At 39.7% G+C, this 22,504-nt stretch overlaps 1 protein-coding gene across 3 annotated transcripts in view; it reads right to left on the reverse strand.

Moving 5' to 3' along the window:
• Window positions 1–2,124: 2,124 nt before the first annotated feature.
• Window positions 2,125–22,504, reverse strand: part of si:dkey-225n22.4 (collagen alpha-1(XXI) chain) — a 60,416-nt gene continuing 40,036 nt past the window's right edge. For all 3 annotated transcript variants that reach the window (XM_041066067.1, XM_041066066.1, XM_041066065.1), the window contains exons 22-32: window positions 22,290–22,343; window positions 20,334–20,387; window positions 18,370–18,441; window positions 17,811–17,846; window positions 16,074–16,118; window positions 11,516–11,548; window positions 9,954–10,100; window positions 9,640–9,694; window positions 8,701–8,895; window positions 7,360–7,437; window positions 2,125–6,869 (exon numbers count right to left, since the gene is read on the reverse strand). In XM_041066067.1, coding sequence (XP_040922001.1) covers window positions 6,682–6,869; window positions 7,360–7,437; window positions 8,701–8,895; window positions 9,640–9,694; window positions 9,954–10,100; window positions 11,516–11,548; window positions 16,074–16,118; window positions 17,811–17,846; window positions 18,370–18,441; window positions 20,334–20,387; window positions 22,290–22,343 — 957 coding nt within the window. In that variant the 3' untranslated portion in view covers window positions 2,125–6,681. The remainder of the gene's footprint in view (window positions 6,870–7,359; window positions 7,438–8,700; window positions 8,896–9,639; window positions 9,695–9,953; window positions 10,101–11,515; window positions 11,549–16,073; window positions 16,119–17,810; window positions 17,847–18,369; window positions 18,442–20,333; window positions 20,388–22,289; window positions 22,344–22,504) is intronic.

Genomic DNA, 22,504 nt, shown 5'->3' on the forward strand with positions numbered 1-22,504 from the left:
CTTTGCGCTTTCTTTTTTACTAGCGATTGTACGTAGGCTTCAAAAATCCCAAAAGTGTTTTTGTCTGAAGATTATCTTTCTGAACAAAACATGTATGGATCATGAACTTTTGTTTGTCACAGAGCACATTTTCTGCAATAATACAAAAGTTGATGCAAAACTCCCATTGACTTTGTATCAGAACCAGGGTAATGCTAACTTCCGGGCAGGCCTTCAAAAATGCATCATCCCTGCAGCACTCTATGAATTTGTATTTCATGCAAATACAATTCTGAATAGATAAATGGAAGGAAAAAAAATAAAAGGATTGCAAAGTAAATTAGTGAATGAAATCAATTGATCTCAAGGTCACTTTCACATTTGTGTTTCAGTTCATTTGTCCAGACCAAGCGAGGACACCGCAATTTTAACCAATTTTGACTGAAGAAAAAAATCCCAGCAGTTATCTGATGCACATGTCATGGTTGTCATAATCTGCATAAATATGTGCATTATTTATGCAGATTGCTTATTCCTTCCTGTACAGTTAACAGTCAGCAGATGGACTGAAAAGTAGTTTAGCTTTTGAAATCATCCACTAGCTACAGACAGGTGGCAAATTAAAGGGAAAACTTGAATAAATAAGTGTAGAAACATAGCAAATGCAGATGCTTCCACACAGGTGCACTGCATGGATGGCGCAATTAAGCAATGAGCATCCAGTCATGCTCTGTGACATGTATTAAAATGCTGAGCAAGCTCAGTTGATTCTGATTTTGTATCAAGATGGAAAGAGGAAAAGATCAAAGTGACTTTGAAAGGGGGTTCGTTGCTGGAGCACAGATGGCAGGAGCTTCAGTCACAAAGACTCAACAGGCCAGTGTTTGAATAGGAACAGTGGCTAAAGTGACATCTGCATTTAGATCTATGGGAAAGACGTCAGTAACTAGGGCCGGAAATCAACAGTGCTCATTTCATGAACGTGATTCTTGAGTTTTAGTGCAAAATGTAAGGAAAAACAGAAGAGCAGCTCATCCTCAGGTGACTGAGAATGTCAGTGCACAATGTGATCAGATCTGTCAACAGGCGTTTCCAACATTAAGAGAAATGATACAGTAATAATACAGCTACCGACACTGATCAAGGATACAACTTTTCAACAGAGACTTTCCCAGACCTTCTCTTCTTTAAGATCCAGAGTTTCCAAAAAGGCATATGAAAAACTGTATGGTTTATCATATGGGTGATTACATATTGATTGAGGTCAACGGGGTGCCTATGTCTGTGATGTCTCTTATAACAGACCCTGAATAAGATCGATGCAATGCTTCCATTTGATAAGTTATTCATGAAACATATTTGTATGTTCATTTATATAAATGCATATGGGAATAAAGGTTAATACAAAAAAAAATCTGTCAATAGTCCATTGACAATTACACAGAGGGAAATTATTGTAAGGCTACAGTGTATAAAGCCATTACACAAATGAATGCAAATTTGAGAGAATAGTGTTGCAAAAACCATGGACCCTGGTCTACAGAGATGTGTGGGGTGATATGGTCACATGAATCATCCTTCATCATATTGTCAACAAGTGGGCGAGTGCATGTGGGGTGAATCATATGCGTTGGCCTTTGCAGTTGGTAGATTTAAACCCAGTTGAGACTTTGGACCAACTATGTTAGACAAAGCTCTCTACCACCTGTATTTTGTCACCTGTCTGTATATAATCCAGTGGTTGGCCTGTGTCCTTTCACACAACAAACCAACTGCACTAAATGGGTCAAACAGGTTTAGTTGTGAAGGCACCTTAAGATCAGAAATGGAGTAACCAATCAGCACAGATATTTCCTTTGAAGTTTGAGAACACAGATATTTATGATGTACGCAATATACTGATGGGACCTGAGAAGACGTAGCAGTCAGTGTGTTGCTCAAACAATCAAAGCAATATGTAGTCTGTAAGCAGATGTAATCTGTGAGCAGACCCACATACATGAAAACAGGATGGACTTGTACAACAGTTCCTTTTGAGCAAGTTGCAGTCGTATGTTTAATCCAAAATCTATACTGGCTCAAATATAATTCATGAAACACTCAGTGAAGTCAGTGAAAAGTCAGTGTTACATCATTCAAGTTTATTTTAATATAAAATAATTTTACAACAAACATAATAATAAGACATATTTTCAAAAGCTGCTAATCATATGTACAAAAATATCATTGTAAACACTGCATTTTTTCCAGCATCTATGGATATTACAGATATTAACTTTTAAAATGATACAAATGGATGCTTCTTGAAATATATTTCAATTACAGAAAGACAGAAATGCAAGCAAATCCCACACAAGATCCTAGTTAACAAGTTTGTTTAACCCCTGTGGTCGGAAGTAATTAAATCATTACATCTAAACATTATATCAGTCAAAAGTCAACTCAAAATGGTAAATGTGACAAGTCACGTCACCATCTGCACTGGAAAGTTAACTTTCACACAGCATGGACTGTTTCTGTGGTGAAGATTGTTACTGATGATCTGACACCTTTTACAGTAGGTGTCAGTACTCAAGAAACACAGATCGCACATATATCTTTTTTAAAAAAAAAAAAAAAGAAAGAAAAAAGTTTTCATGATGACACTGTGTTAAACCCAGCTACAATGTTCAGACTCAGTCACAGCATTAAATGTAAGACTGTACTGAGCAGAAAAACAGGAGCTTAGTCAGTAGCAAAAGTGGAAGTAGCGTTAGGTAGGAGGCTGGAGTGGGTAGCTGGTTGGACAAAGCATGTGATTGTGACACCGGAGATGTTGTCCTGTCACCTATGAATATTAGTTTCAATATTGGTTTCTTTTAAATGACCGCAGACCTAACCTTTTGGTAGTTTGGTGTCTTCATCATAGGTATACATAAATATATATATATATATGTAGTTAGTCAATTTGCTTTGCCAAATATGTTTTGGAGGTTACATTTTGCCAAGATGGTGAATTTTCCTATCTGCTGTGCCACAGCAAGGTCATGAAGTGTGGAGGTAGGTGCGGTGGATGGTTTGTTGTACAAATCAAATTTAAACAAATTTAAACACTGAAGACCATGGTTCACGTCAGTGTGTCCCATGTATGAGAGTACATGGGACAAAAATAAATGACAAAAATGTTGACACATATGCTCACTATGAACCTCTCACCAACATGCTGATCCAAAAAAAAATTAGTTGCCAATACAGATTACAGGGTCTCTTGACATTTTTATCTGGCCAATATTTCCACTTGTACATGCAAAATGTCCAACAGGCAGATAGTCATGAAATTTACTGAGCACATTCATTCATGCTCCTCAGAGGATGAACCAGGTCCATGTTCAACATTCCATGAAGTGTCCGCTAGCACTACCCTCAGGGAAAATTTCAGCTTTGTGTATGCAAGATTTAATACTACAATTTAATTTCTTAAGCACATTCATGGTCCCCAGAGGATAAGCAATTATGCTTGTACTGACCCTGTGCATTTACTCTAATATGCAGGCCAGATTTTCACTACTCAAAAGACTCTACAAATAGCAAAAGCATTAATATGTTGTTGCTTCATTAAACCACATACTACTGCGGGATGGAGCCTCTAAGGGCCACCAGCCACAGTGTAGACTGTTATTGTTGATAAAACAAAAAATTAAATAACATAATAGTTGCAAACTAGGAAACGGAATGAAGTTCCAAGTAAGAATTAACAGCTTCATAGCAACAAACAACAGTTTGGAAACCGGTATCCTGAAGTCTGAACCCTAGAGTATCACTCACAAACTCACATATCTGGAAGGGTTCAAAGTCTATGACAGTTTGATAACATTTTTTTAATCATTCCTCACCATATATGGAAGCCTCTCTTCTCAGGAAACTGGGCAAGAGCCTTTCCCCATATAACAACCAAAAATGTCTGTAAAAGGCTATGAAAAGACAGTTGTGTGAAAAAAAAAAAAAATTTCTTGTCACAGTTTCCCTGCTTCTTCCTGTAGCTGAATACTTATTGCTTTTGTTACAGCTAATATGATGTCTGCGGCAGCTTATTGTTGCTAAATCCCTCTACCTGTAACTATGCTAATAACTAAAAATCCAGCCTTGGAACAAAGCCTTTCTCAACAGTACGTCAGTATGAATGGCTCACTTCACCTCTTCAGAAAAGGATGGCAGGTTTTTTGAAAAACAATCTCATGCTGAGGCTTATTCAATATTTCTGTTTTTTACTGGCCTTTATAGAACACCATTTCCCATATGCGCTAGACATTTATGGACTAAACATCACTGCTCAACAAAAAAGGTGAATCCATGGGTGAGTTGAGAGGTTGTTAGCTCAGACGTCTGTAGTTACAGTCACACAAAGAGGACTGAATTCTGTGGCTTTTAGACAGCAGAGATTGCAAAAGGGAAAAAAAAAGTTGTTTAAAATCACAAAGGTATCCATTTCTTCCTGCAACTGCTGAAGCTGAGCTGATTTGCCTCAGAATATTGAAAGTGAACCTGAGGAACATGCCTCAAGAAATGATGAATGAGAGATTTTATTGAGTTACAAAGGCTGGTTCAACGGAAGCTGGTTCAACAGAGGCTGGCCTGGACCTGACCATGACTATCTCTCTACAACTCTTCTTCTATTTGTTTGTCTGTACATGGCCATACTCCCACCTTGCATTTTATTCTGAGGAATTCTAAATCATTTCATTCAATACCATTGAAGAAGGAAATAAACAGTCCCGATGAGCTTTTGTACTGACAGTTTACAAGATAGCTAATGGGGAAATAAGTTAACACACATAAACTAACACACATACGTTTAATTAGAACAGGTTAAAGCAGGATAAATAAAAGAGAATGGTGATTCAATGATTTGGACTCTCCAGCTCCCTGTTTCCTCAAAGGTCAGCTCTGTCAAAAAATGTTATTACTGTAAATACCACAAAATTCATATGTCATGAGAGCTGATTGATACATAAGATTTGTGGAATCTTTGATTGCTGTAATTGCTCAACTTTACTGTTTTTACGACTGTGGTTAGTGTTAGTGAAACTCAACACTTCCTGCACATGTTCCAACTCAGAAGCCTACCAGGAATGGGGTGGCCTTTTAAGCCAGTGGGAGGCTTAATCTAGCACAACAAATGGAAAATGAAAGCAACTAGAAACGGTCAGTGAATGAAAACAGTATTTCAGTTTTCTGAAATTGAGTGCAACAGAGTGGTGAGTAGGACAAGACTTTGTTGTTGCACTGATGGAATTAGTCAAAATTTTATCAAGACAACAAGTAAACATGGAGGATGTTTTGAGTTGACAGAAAATAGTGTCAACAGCAAATTAAATTGTGAGCAAATCAGGACAGTGGAAGGCTTCTTTCTAAAATATGATTTATGATACGCTTAAAAAAAATGTGAGAAAGTAGAAATAAAAGGCCTGTCAATGATATAAGTTTGCATAAGTCTGCAGCTGAGGTAAATAAAGGCCACTTTTTGAGACTTTATGGTAATCCACGCACTCAGAAAAGCAATGGAAAATAAGTCTATATAATACTGATAAACAAAAAAACAAAGATAATGGGTAAAAATAGACAGTGAATGGATTCTTACAACCCTGTCAGTCACAGTGATGGATTAGCAACCCCTGGTGATAGAAATATATTTTTTCACCACAAGGGATTACATGTAGAATGCACTAAAAGCAGGCCGAGAGAGAGATAATGCACTGCTAACAAAGAATGCTGGGGTTGGAGTGATTTCATTTGTGAATTTTTCTTGTTTATTCATTAACATTAATTGACCAACCTAAATGTTTATTAACCTTTCACAAGATATTCATGTAAAATGCTGTGTCCCACAATTCAGCATCAAGGAATGTATTGTACTTTTCACATAAATTGTAGATATAATCATTTTCTCGGACACAGAGCTGCACTGAAGGTAGATTTAACCTCACTGGTTGATGTAAATCTCAACTGGTGAAGCTCAGCACAGCATTAGAGCAAATTCTTGCCTACTTCCCTTAATAATGTGCAGTTTAAGCACTATGAACTCATAATCTGGAATAAATTACAAATTATCATTTAATTAAGAAAGGCTCTACCTGAGTTTTGTTGAGTTGTCAGAAGATGTTTCTGTTTTTTTGTGCATGCATGTTGTGTTGAATTTCAACTGGACCGCTGGTGATGCTGGCCTATTAGCATCTTGTCATGTTAGCAAGCCTTCTGTATCTATAACTTAAAGAGTGACCCAGGTAAAAGAGGAGGTAGCTATTTTGTTATGTTCTCACAAATCCTATTTCACTTGCTAGTTGCACAAAAAACAGCAAACCTCAGTTACAACCATTTTGGTGCTCATCAGACATACTCAGGATTAGAAATCAACATTTAAACCTGCTGTCAAACTTTGCAAGTTTAAACTATGAAGTAGCCATGTTAGCCTGGTATCTCAGTAAGCTACTGCTAGCCTGCTGACCGTCTCGGATCATGAATAATCATGAATCAATGCCCTGCCCATTTCAGTCTACCTCAAATAATGAGGGTATGTCTGCCTCCAGTGCAGCTAATTTTCCACATACTCTGTCATAAAGGAGTCAACAGTCACACACATCTCTGTAAATGAGTAATACAGTAAATTGCTTCCTCAAAACACTTTGAGTGTTTAAATCAAAAGCAGCCTCCCACACTGCTATGTCATCAGACGTTAGGTCCTTTGCTGTAATGTTCCCTGAGGTTGTAAGTCTGATAACACATGGAAACATCACACATCCCTGGAAGTCCTGTGCTGCCCCGTTTACCAGGATGTCCCGGTGGTCCTGGTTTTCCAGGAATGCCCTGGTTGCCTGGATGACCGATTCCATCAAAGCCACGAGGGCCCTGAATTCCTACAGTGATATGGACACACAACATAGAAGAAAACATGTCCAGAAAAATAAACACAAATGTTACTGGTATTTCTGCCAAAGGTTCCATTAAGTTTAATTCAGAGTTCTCTTCATGTGAACTAAAAATAGCAGATGATGGATCATAAATCACATCTACTCATAGTGCATGTGATGACTTAATAGGCTATTATGGCTTCCGCAGAGAAATGCTGCACTTAATGTCTGGAACTTGCCCTCACATCTCCCTCACCCCACCTACCAAGCTGTCACTGAAAGTACTCATTGAAAATTAAGTACAAACAGGATCCACCCACATGTGCATTAAAAATGTAAGATTACAAACAGCCTAGATGCCTTTTTGTTCGAAGTGCACTCATGCAAGCTCAGATGTCAGAACACCGTGGTTGCTAAAATAGCTGCAATTCCACAAAATGGCATAATGGATGAAGACATTTCATAAAACATGCTGACAAGAGAGCTTTTTACATACCAGGATGTCCAGGTGGTCCTGGAGGTCCACGGTAACCTTCTCCCTTGCTGCCTTTGAGCCCTTTTGGTCCAATATCACCTGGGGACATAATATGTCTACTTTAAAAAAAATGATTAGACTATAAATGGGTCTGTCCGGTTCAAAGCTGCAGGAAAGTAAAGACCATGTTCTTATTTCTTCAATCATTCCAATGGCTCCATGCAGCTGTACTTAGATACAAGAGTGTTTTAAGCGAAATGCAAAAATGTTAGCAAGCCAACACCCTAAGAGTGACAATATGCTCAGGTTTAGCAGGTACAGTCATGTGTTAGCATGCTAACATTGGCTAATTACCACTAAACATAAAGTAGAACTGAGGCTGGTGGAAATATAATTAGGTTTGCAGGTCATAAACCAAAGTATTGGACAAATTGCTAGTGTGGCTATAGCTTCTGTATGCAGTTTGCCAGCAGGATGCTGTTAGCGAAGGGCCACTTTCTAGGATTTGAAGGATTCTCTTTGCGAAAAATCTATCTGTCTATCTGATTCCAAGACACACTGTGGGGTTAGGGTTAGGGTCTATTGCTGTGTTCATGTTATAGACATAACATCATTCACAACTCACAGAATAATTATATTACTTGTGATCTAGCATTGGACTTCCATAAACTTTGGGAACTTGGGAGAGACTGATTAAAAAGAAGGATCTATAGGGACTATAGGGACTACAAGTATCCCAACTACTTTTTCATGAATTGTGGGACAGTGTGTGTACATAAAATGTCATCCAGGACATGGCATACATACAGCATCATTCCTTTTCTCCATGCAGTCAGCTTTCAGTCTCTTCCCTCTGTGTTTTTGACCAAGCCTGACAGCTCTAAAGTTGCGGTTCCCCTGACCTAACAAGTTGAAATAGTACATAGCAGTGGAGTGGTACAGAATGGCATCTTTCACAGCTGATTAGCCATTCCCTGTCTTGAAGTAGTGATAAATCAAAGACAGCTCATTGAGATGCATTCAGTATTTGTTGTCTTTTGCTCTGCTGACTTTCACTGATGTTCACTTGTTTAATGATCTTGTTTTATGGGGTACAGTGAACATCAACACATCCAATTTGCTAGTCGTTGACACTGTTTTGATTTTAATCGTTAATGAAAGCAACAGTAAATTTTGTCCTCGCTCTTGTTCATGATGCCGTGTTATTTATTGTCTTGTTTTCATCAGGCTAAAGAGAATTTTTGTTACCGTTTCAGGCAGTGGATCAGACACCATCTTAAAACAGAGCATACAGATAGAACAAACCTAACCTAAGGTGTTGATGAATCCCTTAACAAGTTCATACATTATAGGTCATATCACCTTTGAGGCCTGCAGGACCCTGAATTCCAGGAGGTCCTGGGTATCCAGGAGCACCACTCCTCCCAGGGTAGCCTGGAGTTCCCATGGTGCCTTTGGGTCCCGGTAGTCCTGGCTCGCCCGGGGGTCCCTTCACACTTTGGCAGGGTTCACACTGAGCTGGGGGGGCCAGGGTCTGGAGCAGCGCAGGGAGTTGATCTGCAGGCCACAGCCAGAACGTGCTGAGTAATCCATTATACTAATGGAATCAAATATCCTCGGAAAACCACTTCATTTACAGAGTTTGACCATGTAATCCTCAGTTCTATTTAGTGTTTAAAGTCAGGAGTTCTGTGAAATGTACAGGATTTCAGCCTTCATAGGGTTTCTCCTGTTAGCTGCCACTACATTAGAACAGGTAGGAAATCACCTTACAGTCAACTCACTAATTATTTCTACATACGTGTGCCATTGGCCTCTTTACCCATACCTGGGTGTGAGGATTGCCTATTTGGTAGGTGTTATTCCTCCATTCTTGCATCTCTTGCATCTTTGTTGACACAAGCTGTGAGTTAACGAAGGTAGGAGGCATGATAGATAAATTTAAATCCCCTATAGTTATGCTTGATTTGCTTTCAGATAAAGGATAAAAATGGTAAAGACTCTGGGCATTTAGACAGTTATTGAGTGTTTGATTATTTACATTCACATTCATGGCAATAATGTAACTAATGGAGACTGTCCCTTATATTTTGGGTAATTTAACATTGTGCCACTCTTTTACAAAAGTAATCACTTAAATTGTCAGACAGATTAAGCTGTTTAACCCCCAGTTTGTTATAATCAATGGAAATTGATCAAAGGACTTATGTGAAATGTGCAACTGTTTCAGACAGAATTTCCGACCCTAGCTTTTCCTCTCTGGTTCTCACTAAAGTGACATAAAAACAGACCGATACTTACTGCGCAGAACATCAGTGCAGAGCTTTAGAAGATGTTCATCTGAGGGAGACTTGCCCTGCAACACACAATTACCCTTTTATTCAGCTAAATCCACTCTGGGACTGAGAAAACGGGCTCAACCTGTGATTGAGCATTCAGATTTACAGGATGTCAGAGCTCCACTCTTTGTCTTCAGAAAGCCTACACACACTGATACCCCCCATTATTCCCAAACATAACTCCTCCTGTCCAGACAGGACTGACTATATCTTTCAACCCATTTATTTTTCTCTTAATCTGACCAGGTGGACGTGGTCAATAGGAGGTTCACTCACAGGTTTCCCAGGATATCCTGGCTGCCCTGGTTGGCCCGGCAACCCATCCTGGCCAGGAAATCCCCTGGGACCAACAGTACCCATGTGGCCCATGTCCCCCTTCTTTCCTTCGGGCCCCCTGGGGCCCACATCACCTGTCACACCTTTCTGAAGAAGTAGGAGTAAGGACAGAAAATCTCACAATACAAGAGAAAAAAAAGGTGCAACCGGTGCCTGTTTTCAAGCATTTGACAAAATTTTGTTGCCTCATACATAAAGATCAATTGGCTGTTTGCTAAGCGCTGCCTCTAAACATCGTCCAAACATTGGGGATGGCTGACCTGTCAAGCTTTCCTTTAGTGAGATACTCAGTTTTAAGAGATTTTTTTTAACCTTTCCATATCCAAAACACATAGAAGCAAAAGGACTGGATTAAACAGTGTTTGTCTGCTCTAACATAAACTGCAATCATTAGCATGGCAGGTTAGCTGGACTACTACCTAAAGTAGTAAACTATTTATGTTAGGGCCAAGACCAGGAAGCACATCATTTACTAACTAGGTTATGTAAGTTTGTGGGTTTACAGGTTACAAAAAAAAAAAAAAAAAAAAAGGCCACAACTAGCACAAGCAGTGTGTCCCTACTGTGTGGAATCCAGTCTTGAATGCTAACAAAGTTAACCTTAGCAGCTCTGTCCTGCTCTTTATTGGATTTGGGAAAATCTACACTCCAGAAATCCCCGCCAAGATCAGATCAAACACATCAGTCAGCTCTCATCCTAAAACCCATTTCTTTTGTGACGTTAAAAGTGAAAATATATTAGATTAAAATATGAGAAAGTATATTATTGTATGTTGTATATTGTTTTGTCTACATGGACCAGCTGGTGAGGATGCTGACACTTTGCCTTGGATATACAATGTTAACACCATTCTCATTTGTAAACAAGTCAGCCGGAGACAGAATTTGCAACTAGCTCATAAACCAGCATTAGACTAATTAGTCAGCTGATAACTGAGCTGATGTTATCAGGTCCGGCTGATGATATCTGCCAGGAACAGTTACCACTACAGCGAACAAAATCAACAGTCTCTACCTACAAAGAATTTCAAGTGGTAAATCACTCAACCCCATATTATATCACATGAAAGACTGACAGGTAGAACAACAGTCACTGAGGGGATGTGGCGAACAGATAATTATAGCAATTAAATCTACACATAGCATTCCAGTGTTTTCTGCTTCTTCACTGGTTTTTCTCAGCGATCAAAAAGCATGTTAATAAAGTGTTGACTTGCAATAAATGGTATTCTCTAAACAGCACCGGCACAGCTACATCTCCCTAAATTGTGATTCTGCAGACAGTAAAGTAAGTGTTTGATATTTAAGATGTGTGCGCCTTTAGAAAGGAGCGCTTTTGTGATGTATATTTTTGCCCGGGGGGCCAGATTTCCCCAGGCCTGGAGGTATTGGCTCTGTAAGTCTTCTATAGCAGCCATGCAGGCTTGACAGGGCTTCTCACTGCGGTGCAGAATAAGACAGAATGGATTATATCTAATACCGCAAAGTCTAATTCGACAAACCTCTCCTTTCCTTCCCATGGGTCCCACTTCGCCCTGATGGAAGAAAGAAAAGAGAGCAGAAGGGTGGGGAGGAAAGAGAAGAGGGAGAAATAGAGAGAGACAGTTAGAAACTTCTGCTTACATATCAAAGGCTGAGACAGTATGTCAGAGGAGCTATGCTCGCTGCTCTGCATTGCTGATGCAGAACCGTTCTTTTTTCTGTCAAAACCAGCGACTTACAAAACATTTTAGATTGGTTATTGTAATGCATTCTCTCTGCAAGTTTTTTTTTTTTTTCGCTACTTGTTGTAATGGGCTGAGAAATCCATCTGCGTTGTGTTAGTCCTTAAAAAACACCATCCAGTGGTAACACCAATTTCAATTCTTCCAATTGAGGCATTTTTTTTCTTATAGAATTAGGTACTAGGACATATATCTGAGGCTGTTGGTGTGTTCTGTTTCCCTTAAAATCCTTCCTCTTTTCTCTCCTTATGTCCTCCTTTCCTTCGTGACCTGGTTGACTGATTTCAGCCATCCATAGTGCCGTAAGACACATGTAGCTTTGTTTGCTTTCAGGAAGCTTTGTCAGAGGCAACACCAAAACATCATATCAGAGCACATCCTCCCAGCTCGCATTCCCCAAAGCTGTATTTACATGTATTTACATACATGCACTCAAACACTGGAGACGTGCAACAGGTTGCCATTCACTGTGAACTGAACTTCAAAAAACATGCTGGCACCACCTACGGCCAAAAATTTAAAAGGCACCCAGTAGAGCAGTCCGGGGGAACTTTATGTGGATGACATGTTGGAGATCATGTTCATTTCAAGGATCAAGGATTTCAAATTCTTCATAATAGAATTTTATGCGGCTATTGGGACTTGAAAAAGAAAACCAATGCATGGCACCAACTTCAACTAAATTAAAAACTGTCATGTACTAGTAGTTTCAACACGAGAGAATAAGTGTCTAAAGCTGAATATCCACACGATTACCAACAGCAGCAAACGTTACCTGTTTTAGTGCCCATTTCCTTGTTATTGTGCTTTTCATCGCTCTTTCACATCAATGTATATTTAAATAGAAATGCAGAAATGGCAAGTTTCAGTTGTCAATCTTACATCTGACAGAGCGAGACTGCGCTGTCAAGAAGAACGAGTGCCTCAAGACGACATGTATTTACACTGACAGCGCCCTCCAGCAGCCGCAGTAATTATGACGTGAGGTCAGGAGGAGGTCAGGGGGAGGTCGGGGGTTAGTCATGACATTATTATAGACTAACAAAGTCTGGGAGGAGGTCATTTTTTTTCACAGTGTTTTGTTACCAGGGGTTTCAGAAACACTTCTATGTTGTAATGGACCCACACAAACCCCCACAACTTGCATGGATCCACATCACGCATGTGTTCTGACTTGTCTGACAGACCACATATGCTTCAATTTTAATTAATACATCAACACCAACCACATAACAGCCCACACTCCACTGCACTGGGTTGTCAGAGGTGTAGAGAATGCATTAGAAGGTGGAGAAAGGGTCACATTATCTGTGATGGAAGTGGACTTTTAGATTGATCTAAACAAACTGCCCACTTCTGTTCACTTCTCCTTCTCTTCCTTTCCTCCATGTTAAGTTGCCTTCACATATTACTAGAAAACTGATGTTGCAATTGCTTCCCCTATTATTATTTATTTGGTTATTTTTATTTCTGGCTGTTCTGAACCAACAAATCAAATTTGTTGAACTTGAGCTGCACAAGGGCCTATGTTTTTTTTTTTTTGCTCCACATTATTTAGAAGACTAGTGGTAGTGAGGAGGGAAATAATTTAAACAGAGCACAGCCTGTCTTCTCCTGAACTCCAGTAGGAATTAGGAAGTCTGTCTGAAGACAAAAATATGTCATATTCATTTCGGCGGTGACACACTTGTGATTCACCGCTGATGCTTTTAGCCTTAAGGGCGTGTCACACAGAAGTTGGGCTACTCTCAACACTGCGGAATTACAGAGTGTGATCATGAAGTTGCATACTGAGAAATACAATCGTTTTATCTGTCTCAAGTGTTACAGGCTAGACTACACAATTCTGTCTCCACAATAATGCAGTTTAGCTCCTACTGTATACACACAAACAAACACCTCTGACTGGATTCACTGTATAATCCTTATCTAGGGATGTGAAGATCGATGCCTCAGTAATTGATACTCAGTGATCGATGCTTAAACGCTACTCATTTGGTGTTGCTCTTGTTAAAAAGTGTCCATTAAAAAGCTTGACTTGAAAGCCGGCAATTGCAGATCACACAGCAATTTACATCATTATGTTTGTTCATTATTAGTGATGATTAGGATAATCTCATCATGGATGAACATGTTGAATCAGTTATGCTGTTCCTCTTTTCCCCTTATGAAACCGTGTTTTACCTTGCTGCCAAGATGAACTCATCTTGGAATGAGAAATGGAAAACATCTTCCATTTAGATTATTGGAATTCCATCTTTTCAGCATTAGTGAATACAGTTTCCTTTCCCTTTGAGCTGATGCACGCTGCGAGAACTTTAAGAACAGAGAATATATTGTATGACACTGACCTTCGCCTTATTCTGTTGGCTACAGGAGAATTTTACGATTGCATTGATTTCTTCTCAAGTGGATTTGGGCACATTTTTATTTATTTATAGCACCAGTGTCCTCATGACTCTTATAATAATTCTTTATGAAGATTTTTTTTTTTTTCGCAACTTACTAGTAGTAGCACCTCTTTGGTTTCCCACTCCTGTCACTCACCTGACTCAGCTCCTCCACATCTGTGTCTCATTCTATTAAAAAGGCCACACCTGTCACCTTGTTTCGTCATCAAAGGAATACTTTGACATTTTGGGAAATATTCTTATTCACTTCCTTGCTGAGAGTTTAATGAGAAGATCGATACCACCTTTTGTCTGTGCAGTAAATGTGAAGCTACAGCCTGCAGCAAGGTAGACTGGGTTAGCACAGACAGGGGAATACAGTTGGCCTGGCTCTGTCCAGAGGCAATGAAATCTGCCTTCCAGCACTTCTAAGGCTCAACACATTATAGTTTGTTTGTTTAATCTCTCTATTTAAATTAAAAAAAAAAAAAAGCTGTGATTTTACAGGGGATAGAGTCTTGTAATCACCATTAGGTGATCAGGAACACCACCCTCGCTAAAAAGTACAAAATAGTGAAATAGCTCATTATAAAAACTTGGTGATGTAGAGCTGTAGAGACCACTCGTAAGGCTAGTTGTTGAGCTCCTCAATGTGGTGAGCTAATAGCTAACATGCCAGCCAGCTGGGAATATGCCATATCAGTCACAATAGGCCTTTTTCACAGAAGACATTTTGACATTCTCAGTGTTTTGGTATTGTTCGTGCTGGCTATCTGTCACAGTCATAACTTACTGGGACACTTAAACAGAGCAAAGCCATCGTTAATGCAGGGCTGCAAACTCTCATGTCCTGACCACGAGACCCACGCAACTGACGCAGATCTCACGCCACAAATGCCTTTTCCCATGCTACTTTTTTTTTTTGTCTTGACTTCCTCCGATGTTGTTCAGGGAACAGCAACTAACCTGCTGAGCATGTGTAGAGCAAGGTTGGAGAGAGCCAGACCCATTATGCTGATTGACTGTATACTGTAAATATACGGTCATTTGACAATCAGACAATCGTCCCACTGAGTGACTGTGTCGATTCCTCTGTACTATTCCAAGAATCCAAACCGTGACACTATGATCCTTATATGGTCCTGAGGTTGAGCCTGAACACCAAAGCGGGTGCTGGCTTTGCCACAAGCAGCCTGAGACTCTGGAACAACTCTCCTAAACAGATTAGCTCAGTTAAGTCCCTTACCTCATCCCTGCTGAAAGTTTACTTTTTCATAACACATTTTATTTGATTCTGTGATTTTATATAACTCTCTGAAGCTTCCATGTCATTTTATTCTCTGATTTTTATTTTGTCTCTTCTCATTTAATGTGTTTTTTTTTTGTTTGTTTTATCCTGCTCTGTTCACTTGTACTGTTTTCTATTTAGCCTTTTATTGCATTTTTATGTGTTTTTCTTTTTTATGCTGTCTGATTTTAATCTTGCAAAGCATCTTGTAAAGTCACTTTCAGAGAGGTCTTATATTATTAGAGTTAATTATTCTCATATTTATCCCAGGATAAAGTTTTTATGGTATCTTGCACTAGGGGATTTATCTTATTAACTACAAACAGACAAAAAATTAAAAATCACGTTCAGGGCTTTAATTCAAAGCCTGTAGTATCATACATATATCATATTTATAATCCTAACACTACTCCTATCTTACCTTAACCTAACTGACATCTTAACCAGAAACTTCTGGTTGAGAAGGGGTTAAGAATTTACTCCTTGTACATGCAGACTGGCTAAGACATTGCTCCTCATCCTCATGCCCTTGTGGGGACATTTCATGTAACAGTTCACACGCACACAAACACACATTTAGAGCCCAGTGTCTCTGCTAAAGCTTTGCAAACATAAGCTTCGCTGCCCCCCAGTGGAAAGAGAAATGTTCTGCACTCACAGGCACACCGGGAGTCCCTGGATCTCCATCTCTGCCTCTCTCCCCCTGCAAAGACATACATCATGATTAACTGAGGCTTTGTGTGAGTTTGTTTACATACATGCCGATATGGCCTCCTCTGGTGTGTGTACGTGTGTGCAAGCGTGAGACTGAATATGTGCAACAACAGTGTGTCGGTGAAGATATGCCTATGTGCTGCTGTGTGCTGCTCCATGTCTTCATTCTGTGTGCGTGTGTGTGTGTGAGCAGAGAAAAGGTCATGATTACCACTAGCAGCCAATAAGAGAAACCCAGGGAGAGAGGGAATAGGAATTGGCTAACAGTGACCTTTAACAAACCTGACTTTTTATCTTGTGTGTGGCTTTCCAACTGCATCCTGCAGCACTGTAACACACTGCTCTTCTTTCTCTGCTCCTCTGTGCCTTCACACTGTTTTCCATTAGTGCGTGTACAGGGGAGCAACTGAATCAGAGCATTCATCACATGCTTTGATTGTTCATTTCGTGATTGATGCTGTGTTCACAGTGGCAGAAGTAGAGCGGCTGATGTACATCAGTGCCACCGTAACACATTTAAATTTGGCAGCAAAAGGAAAAAAAAAAAAAAACAACAATATTGCTGAATCACTTGAATAGCTGCTGCATGCATCTATAGTTGCCATGAGATTAGAGACAGATGTTTCACACTCCAATCAGTGGTTAGGAAAGATTGTTGCACCAGCTTTTTAAAAAAGAATCCATGAGGGAAGTCGCTACTGAGATCAGAAGAAGTAAAATCCCATAAACAATGTAATTAAATTAAATCAACTTTACCATTAAGACAGGTCAACTTACATTGTCTAGAAGCAGCTAGAAGCTGGAACCTAAACTCCAGTCCAGTTTTGGAACAACTGTGTTTACAAATGAACTGAATAACTGTTAGCTTGTTCATACAATGCAAACCATCCTACTGATAGAAAACAACTTCAATCAGTCATTTCCCAAAAACCTTTTGAAAGAAACTTTCACTACACATTTCATTGCTACGGATCCTCACTGAGCCTGGTTTCAATGTGGCAACTGCAGACGTACAGTTCAGCAAACACCTGTAATTGTTTTGACTGCACGCATGAAGAGTCACACTTCAAACTGTATTACAAGTGAAAAAATGGAGCTGGATATCAAGCACAACAAGCACTAGTCCAATCAGAGAGAAATTTAAGGAAAACAACAAAATAGCTAACATTATTATACAGCCTGATATTTGACAATTTCTGACTTAAGCTGCTTCTGGTAGCATCGAATGAGATAGTGGAGCTGACAGCAGTGCATCCTGCACAATTATTATATAGCTCTGGATGAAAAGGAAACTGTAAACAGTATAACAGGGGAGACAAATAAATTAGCTATTCATTGAATTTATCAGGTTAGTTTTTCGGTAATTAGTTTTTAATTAGTAATTAATAATTAATCCTTTATTTCTAGAGGGACATATAATCCACCTGTGGACTGTTCTCTAGGATCTCTGAGGGAGAGATTCACTGATCGCTCGGCATGATCTTGTCAACTGGTCAGTCTGCTTTACCAACAACGCTAAATCCTTTAAAGCCAAACTGATGTTTTCTGATTCTCAATAAAGTTTTAATTTTATCTTTAAACAGGAAAAAAACAGGAATCATGTGACAGAAGTGCTAACTCAAACACAGATTCTCACGAACCAGTGTGCATGAGGTAGAAGAGTGAAGAAAAAGTACAGTACCTGGTTTCCTTTAGAGCCACCCAGTCCTCTCTCCCCCTAAAAAAATATAATAATACGGAACGTTAGAGCGTGGCCAAGTTACAGCTTGTCTTAACACTGACAGCATGACATCAAAATCTAAATAATGCAGCCTGAGGAATTAATATTAGAAAAATAGCATCAATGTCCTGTTGACAGTATACTGTACAGAAAACAAAACACAGCATGTTAAGCAGACTGATCCGGATTAGGACTGTTTGTACTGTATTTGTGTGCCTGGGCGTACGGCTTTTGAAGTGTGAAGGACAACCTTCAGCATCATTAAAATTAATCATGTCATCTAAGCAAGGAATGAATAATACATCAACACGTATGTATAATATTAAGCTGCCAGCGTTTCTACAGTACAACATGTAAATCATGTAAGCTCCTGACAGCTAAAGCTATAAATCATTCATAGGGTGGCGACTTTGTAGCCAAATGTAGACTTCATTTAGTGAAAACAGAACGATGCAAATCATTTATTTCGCTTTGCACATCTACGTTGTCATCGGCATTGGTTCCTTGTGGGCTTCCTGACCTTGTGACCTTTAAACCCTGGCAGCCCCATGCCACCTGGCAGCCCTGGAAAACCTGGCTCCCCCGTTGAGCCCTGGAAAGGTGAAAGGTTATTGATCTTTGGGAATCAATAGATGCAAAGAAAACGTTTTTTAAAAAAAAAGATTAGTAGGAAGTAGTATTCCTCAGTTATTTCACACTGGATGGAAATGTGTAGTACCCAACATGTTTTTTGTGTGGGATCCAACAAGGGAGCATCTTCATCTAGCAGACAAAAGAAGAGTGCTAAAATAAAGTATTCAAAAAGTGGTCAAAAACATAAAACCTGAGCAGTTTTCAGGTGTGTGTGTGACTAGCAATTCAATCCCCTGTGATAACTTCCTGCTGCAGTGAAAAAGAAAATGTGCTTAGCCAGTAATCAAGGCTGAATAAATATGGCTTATAAAGACGCTTGAGTGAAAACTTTTCAAACACTCCATGAAATCGTCATTTCCAAAAAAAAAAAAAAAGCTAAAGTAACATCTGCTTTGAAGGATGGCACCTTCAAAATAACCAAGGTTACCTGTAATTAAGTAGCACAACAGAGACAACTCAGAGTCTTCTTTAACATCACAATGCTTGACATTTATGGGTGTAATTGCTCGGAAACATGTCACTTAACAAACAAGTGGCATTAAAAGTGTAGCTGTCACTCATCGGCAGGATTCGAACTGCAAGGCTGGTGAATTAAGAACCGGCTGTCAGGATGGTAGGAGAGAGACAGAGAATGAGGTTGGTTTAGAAAAGAGAAAAGGCAAAAGCTGTCACCACGATCGCACCCTGATCCCTCAGGGGGAATTAGTGGTGCCCCCACTAATCCCACCACCATGCTGAATACTCTCAGACTCACACTTTCATGTGGGCAGCAGTGCAGACTTGCTGGGAGTGGGAAATAAAGGTGCAAATAGTGTACATGCTATTGGCAAGTGAATGCTGAGGGGTGCACTCTCAATCATGGCAGAGACATACGACCACTCAAACTGTGAATCCAGTGTGCCAAACACCCTAATCCTCTTCTTGGACTTGATTTTGAGAGTAAGGGAAAAAAAAAAAAAAAAAAAAAAGACAAACAAGGGAGAACAGATGGAGAAGGTCAAGTGCAGGAGGGTACTTATACTGTAGAACAGTATTTGCTGTTCTACAGTTTGACAAGATTCATCATGTCTTTGTGTAGATAAATCAGAGAAATTAAAATTCATTCGGGCATCGTCTCTGAGTCCTTCTTGCCTGACAAAGACCTCTATTGGGCTAAAATGCAGCTAATAAAAGCTTAAAGGGGCAAATGACTTTTCTAGCCCACTGGGGAAGAAAATCAGTTATCATTGTGTTGTATTGTGTAGCATTGCATTTACTTGGTCGTTTCACAAAAATAGCCTAATCATCTATAGACCACAATATGTGATCTGTGTGTCATCTGTCCCAGCAACTGTGTTGGTGAAACAGAGAACATGTGAAATTCCATTAAAAGAAGGTTTAGTTGAATATTTAAATACAGAAAGGAACTGATATCTGATATAACTGTACTTTTGCACTGATTCAACTTACAAATAGGATATCTGCTTTTGGACACAGTAAAATATATCTGTGTCATCACCATCATCAATCAGTGTTTGACAAAATACACTATTTTGTCATTACTCCATTCTGATTTTTGTGTAACACAACAAATGACAGTAATTTTGTTCTGGCTGATGAACATTAGTCCTGCTCTTGTTATGAGCCTATCAGAGAATATGACTTTGACACTGCATATCTACCAGAAGACTGCACCTGAAACTCTCTGAGAATATCTATTGTATATGAATAAATAAAAGGCACTAAGGCAGAGGGATTAGAAAAAGGCAAAGCAGAAAACACAGACAAAAAAAAAAAAAAGAGGAAGGTGAAGTGAGGACAGGGGTTGTAGGAAACAGTGTAATCTGCTCGATAATCGCCTCCTCCACTCACCTTCTGACCTGATGGACCAGGAGAACCAACAACCCCTGGATCTCCACACATTCCCTGAATAAAACACACACACACCACATTAGTATGGCAATACTTGTGAGGGCCTCGTGTTGACAATATGCATTTCCGAATCTAGTCTTTAACAGCTCTTAGGGCAATATTTAGCAATCAGAGAGCAGCACACAGGTCATCGAGGGCATATCAGAGTGTAGCGGCTATTTGCATTCATATAGGGGTGTCACGCCAAGCACAAAGAGGTGGAGTGAAGAGGGACATAAATCACAGTATGCAATGATTAGTCATTATCCTCTCAGCCAATCACATTACTGGTCTCTTGCCTGTTAAACAGCCGTGCCAATCACAGCAGCAGCACATCACAAAAATGGCTCAAAGATGAGTCGTGCTGTATTTTCAGAATATGATCCAGGCTACAATAAAATTAATTTAAGAAGAGGGGAAGTGTGTTTTTGTCGCTGGTTGAATAACTACTAAGATCCTTAACTACAAGTAGCAGTACCACAGTGTAAAAATACTGTTACATGTACTGCTTTCAAAAATCTACATAAGTAAAAGCACATCCGTAAATATTATCAGCAAAATGTTCTAAATCATATTATTACATGATTTGCATTGTTGGATTATTATTACTGACACATTAACTTGAGTATTTGATTGTTACAGCAGCAGAAAAAAGGAGGCGTTGGCCCCTGTGCTCCAGTGTTTGTGGATGTGTAGAAAGAGTGAATGAGAACTGAGTGAACTGCGTGCTAAATGTCTAAGGATGTCTTGCGTAAACAGGCTTCCAAGTCCTCACCAAACAGCCTGATGTGCGCAGAGGCACAGAGGTTTGTGTGGTTATTTTGCAGCTGCCTGATATTTGTTACGCATAATTTAATCAAGGTAGCCACAGTGGATCATTGTGTGTAACAATACATGTTGTGTGTTCCATCTGCAGTTAGTGGCTGCAGATGGAACACACAACCTTCAGACTTCTGTGGGAATTTAGTCACCTGACAGGAACGTTTTCATCCAGGTGTAAAAGCAGGTGTGGATACAACCGATTGAGTCTTTAGCTCAGTACAGAATGCTTCACTGGCATTTAAGTCACATTTGAAATGATAAATTTGAAATTCAATTAAATTCCTTTTTAATTTAAAATGTTTGAATTCAGTAAATTCATTTACTAGTTTACCACACTGCTGAAAACAGGCCTGGCCCTCAGTCTCAGCAAAGCGTTCAAAGAGACAATTTTCATTTTCATATGCATGAGACTCCCATCTTCCACTCCTTGCCTCTCTTTCCATCTTTGTGCTGTGCGTGCTGCGCTGAGTATACAAAGTCCAGAGGGACAGGAAATGTGCATTTCAAGGTCAGGGAAATAAGTGCATGTCCTTGTGGCCCTTGTACTAGTCTTTGGGAAGAGAAAAGCAGAACCCCCTTAAGGGGGACGTCCACTGATTCTACACTTAAAGGTCAGTTTAATGTCATTTTTGTCTATCACTGTCTTTGTTGCATTGATTTTGACCAATCTTGCTTTGAAGTGTCTCTTGCAAATTGTCCAACTTTACAGAAGTCCAAGTACCAAATCAGTGGAGTGCCCCTTCAATCTGTAACCAGCTCCCTAATTTTTAAATACTGTAAAACCTCAGTTTGCATAAATGTCTAAAATGAGTGAAATTTCAACCAATTCTTTGAAGCAGAGAAAATGCACGCATACATGCGCACAACAGTCCAAATGAAGCGTCCTTGGCAGGTTGGCATTTATCACATATTCAGAAACACCTACAGTTTGACTCCAAACAAGCTGACTCCCTCTCAGAATGCAGTTTTCTCCACGGGAACATCAAGAGAACAGGGAGGGAGGGTACAACATTAGAACAGGCTGAGAATAGCCGAGTGGTTGGGGAGAAGCAGGCCATTAGCATAATAACTAATTATAACGTTCAACGCACAGACCTTGGGACCATCTTGGCCGATCTCTCCGGGCGGCCCCCGGGGCCCCTCGATTCCCTGGACGGAGAAAGATATTGGAGGAGAGAAGGAAAAAAGGAGAGGGAGGGGATGGAAGGGATGAGAGAGGAAGAGAATGAGAGGGAGAGAGAGAATGAGATGAAAGAGACAGACACAGTGCTTTGGGCTGAATATGACAGGGTGCGTGACGGCTTAGTCAG

This window comes from Toxotes jaculatrix, chromosome 20, assembly GCF_017976425.1.
Source record: "Toxotes jaculatrix isolate fToxJac2 chromosome 20, fToxJac2.pri, whole genome shotgun sequence".
NCBI classification, from domain to species: Eukaryota; Metazoa; Chordata; class Actinopteri; family Toxotidae; genus Toxotes; species Toxotes jaculatrix.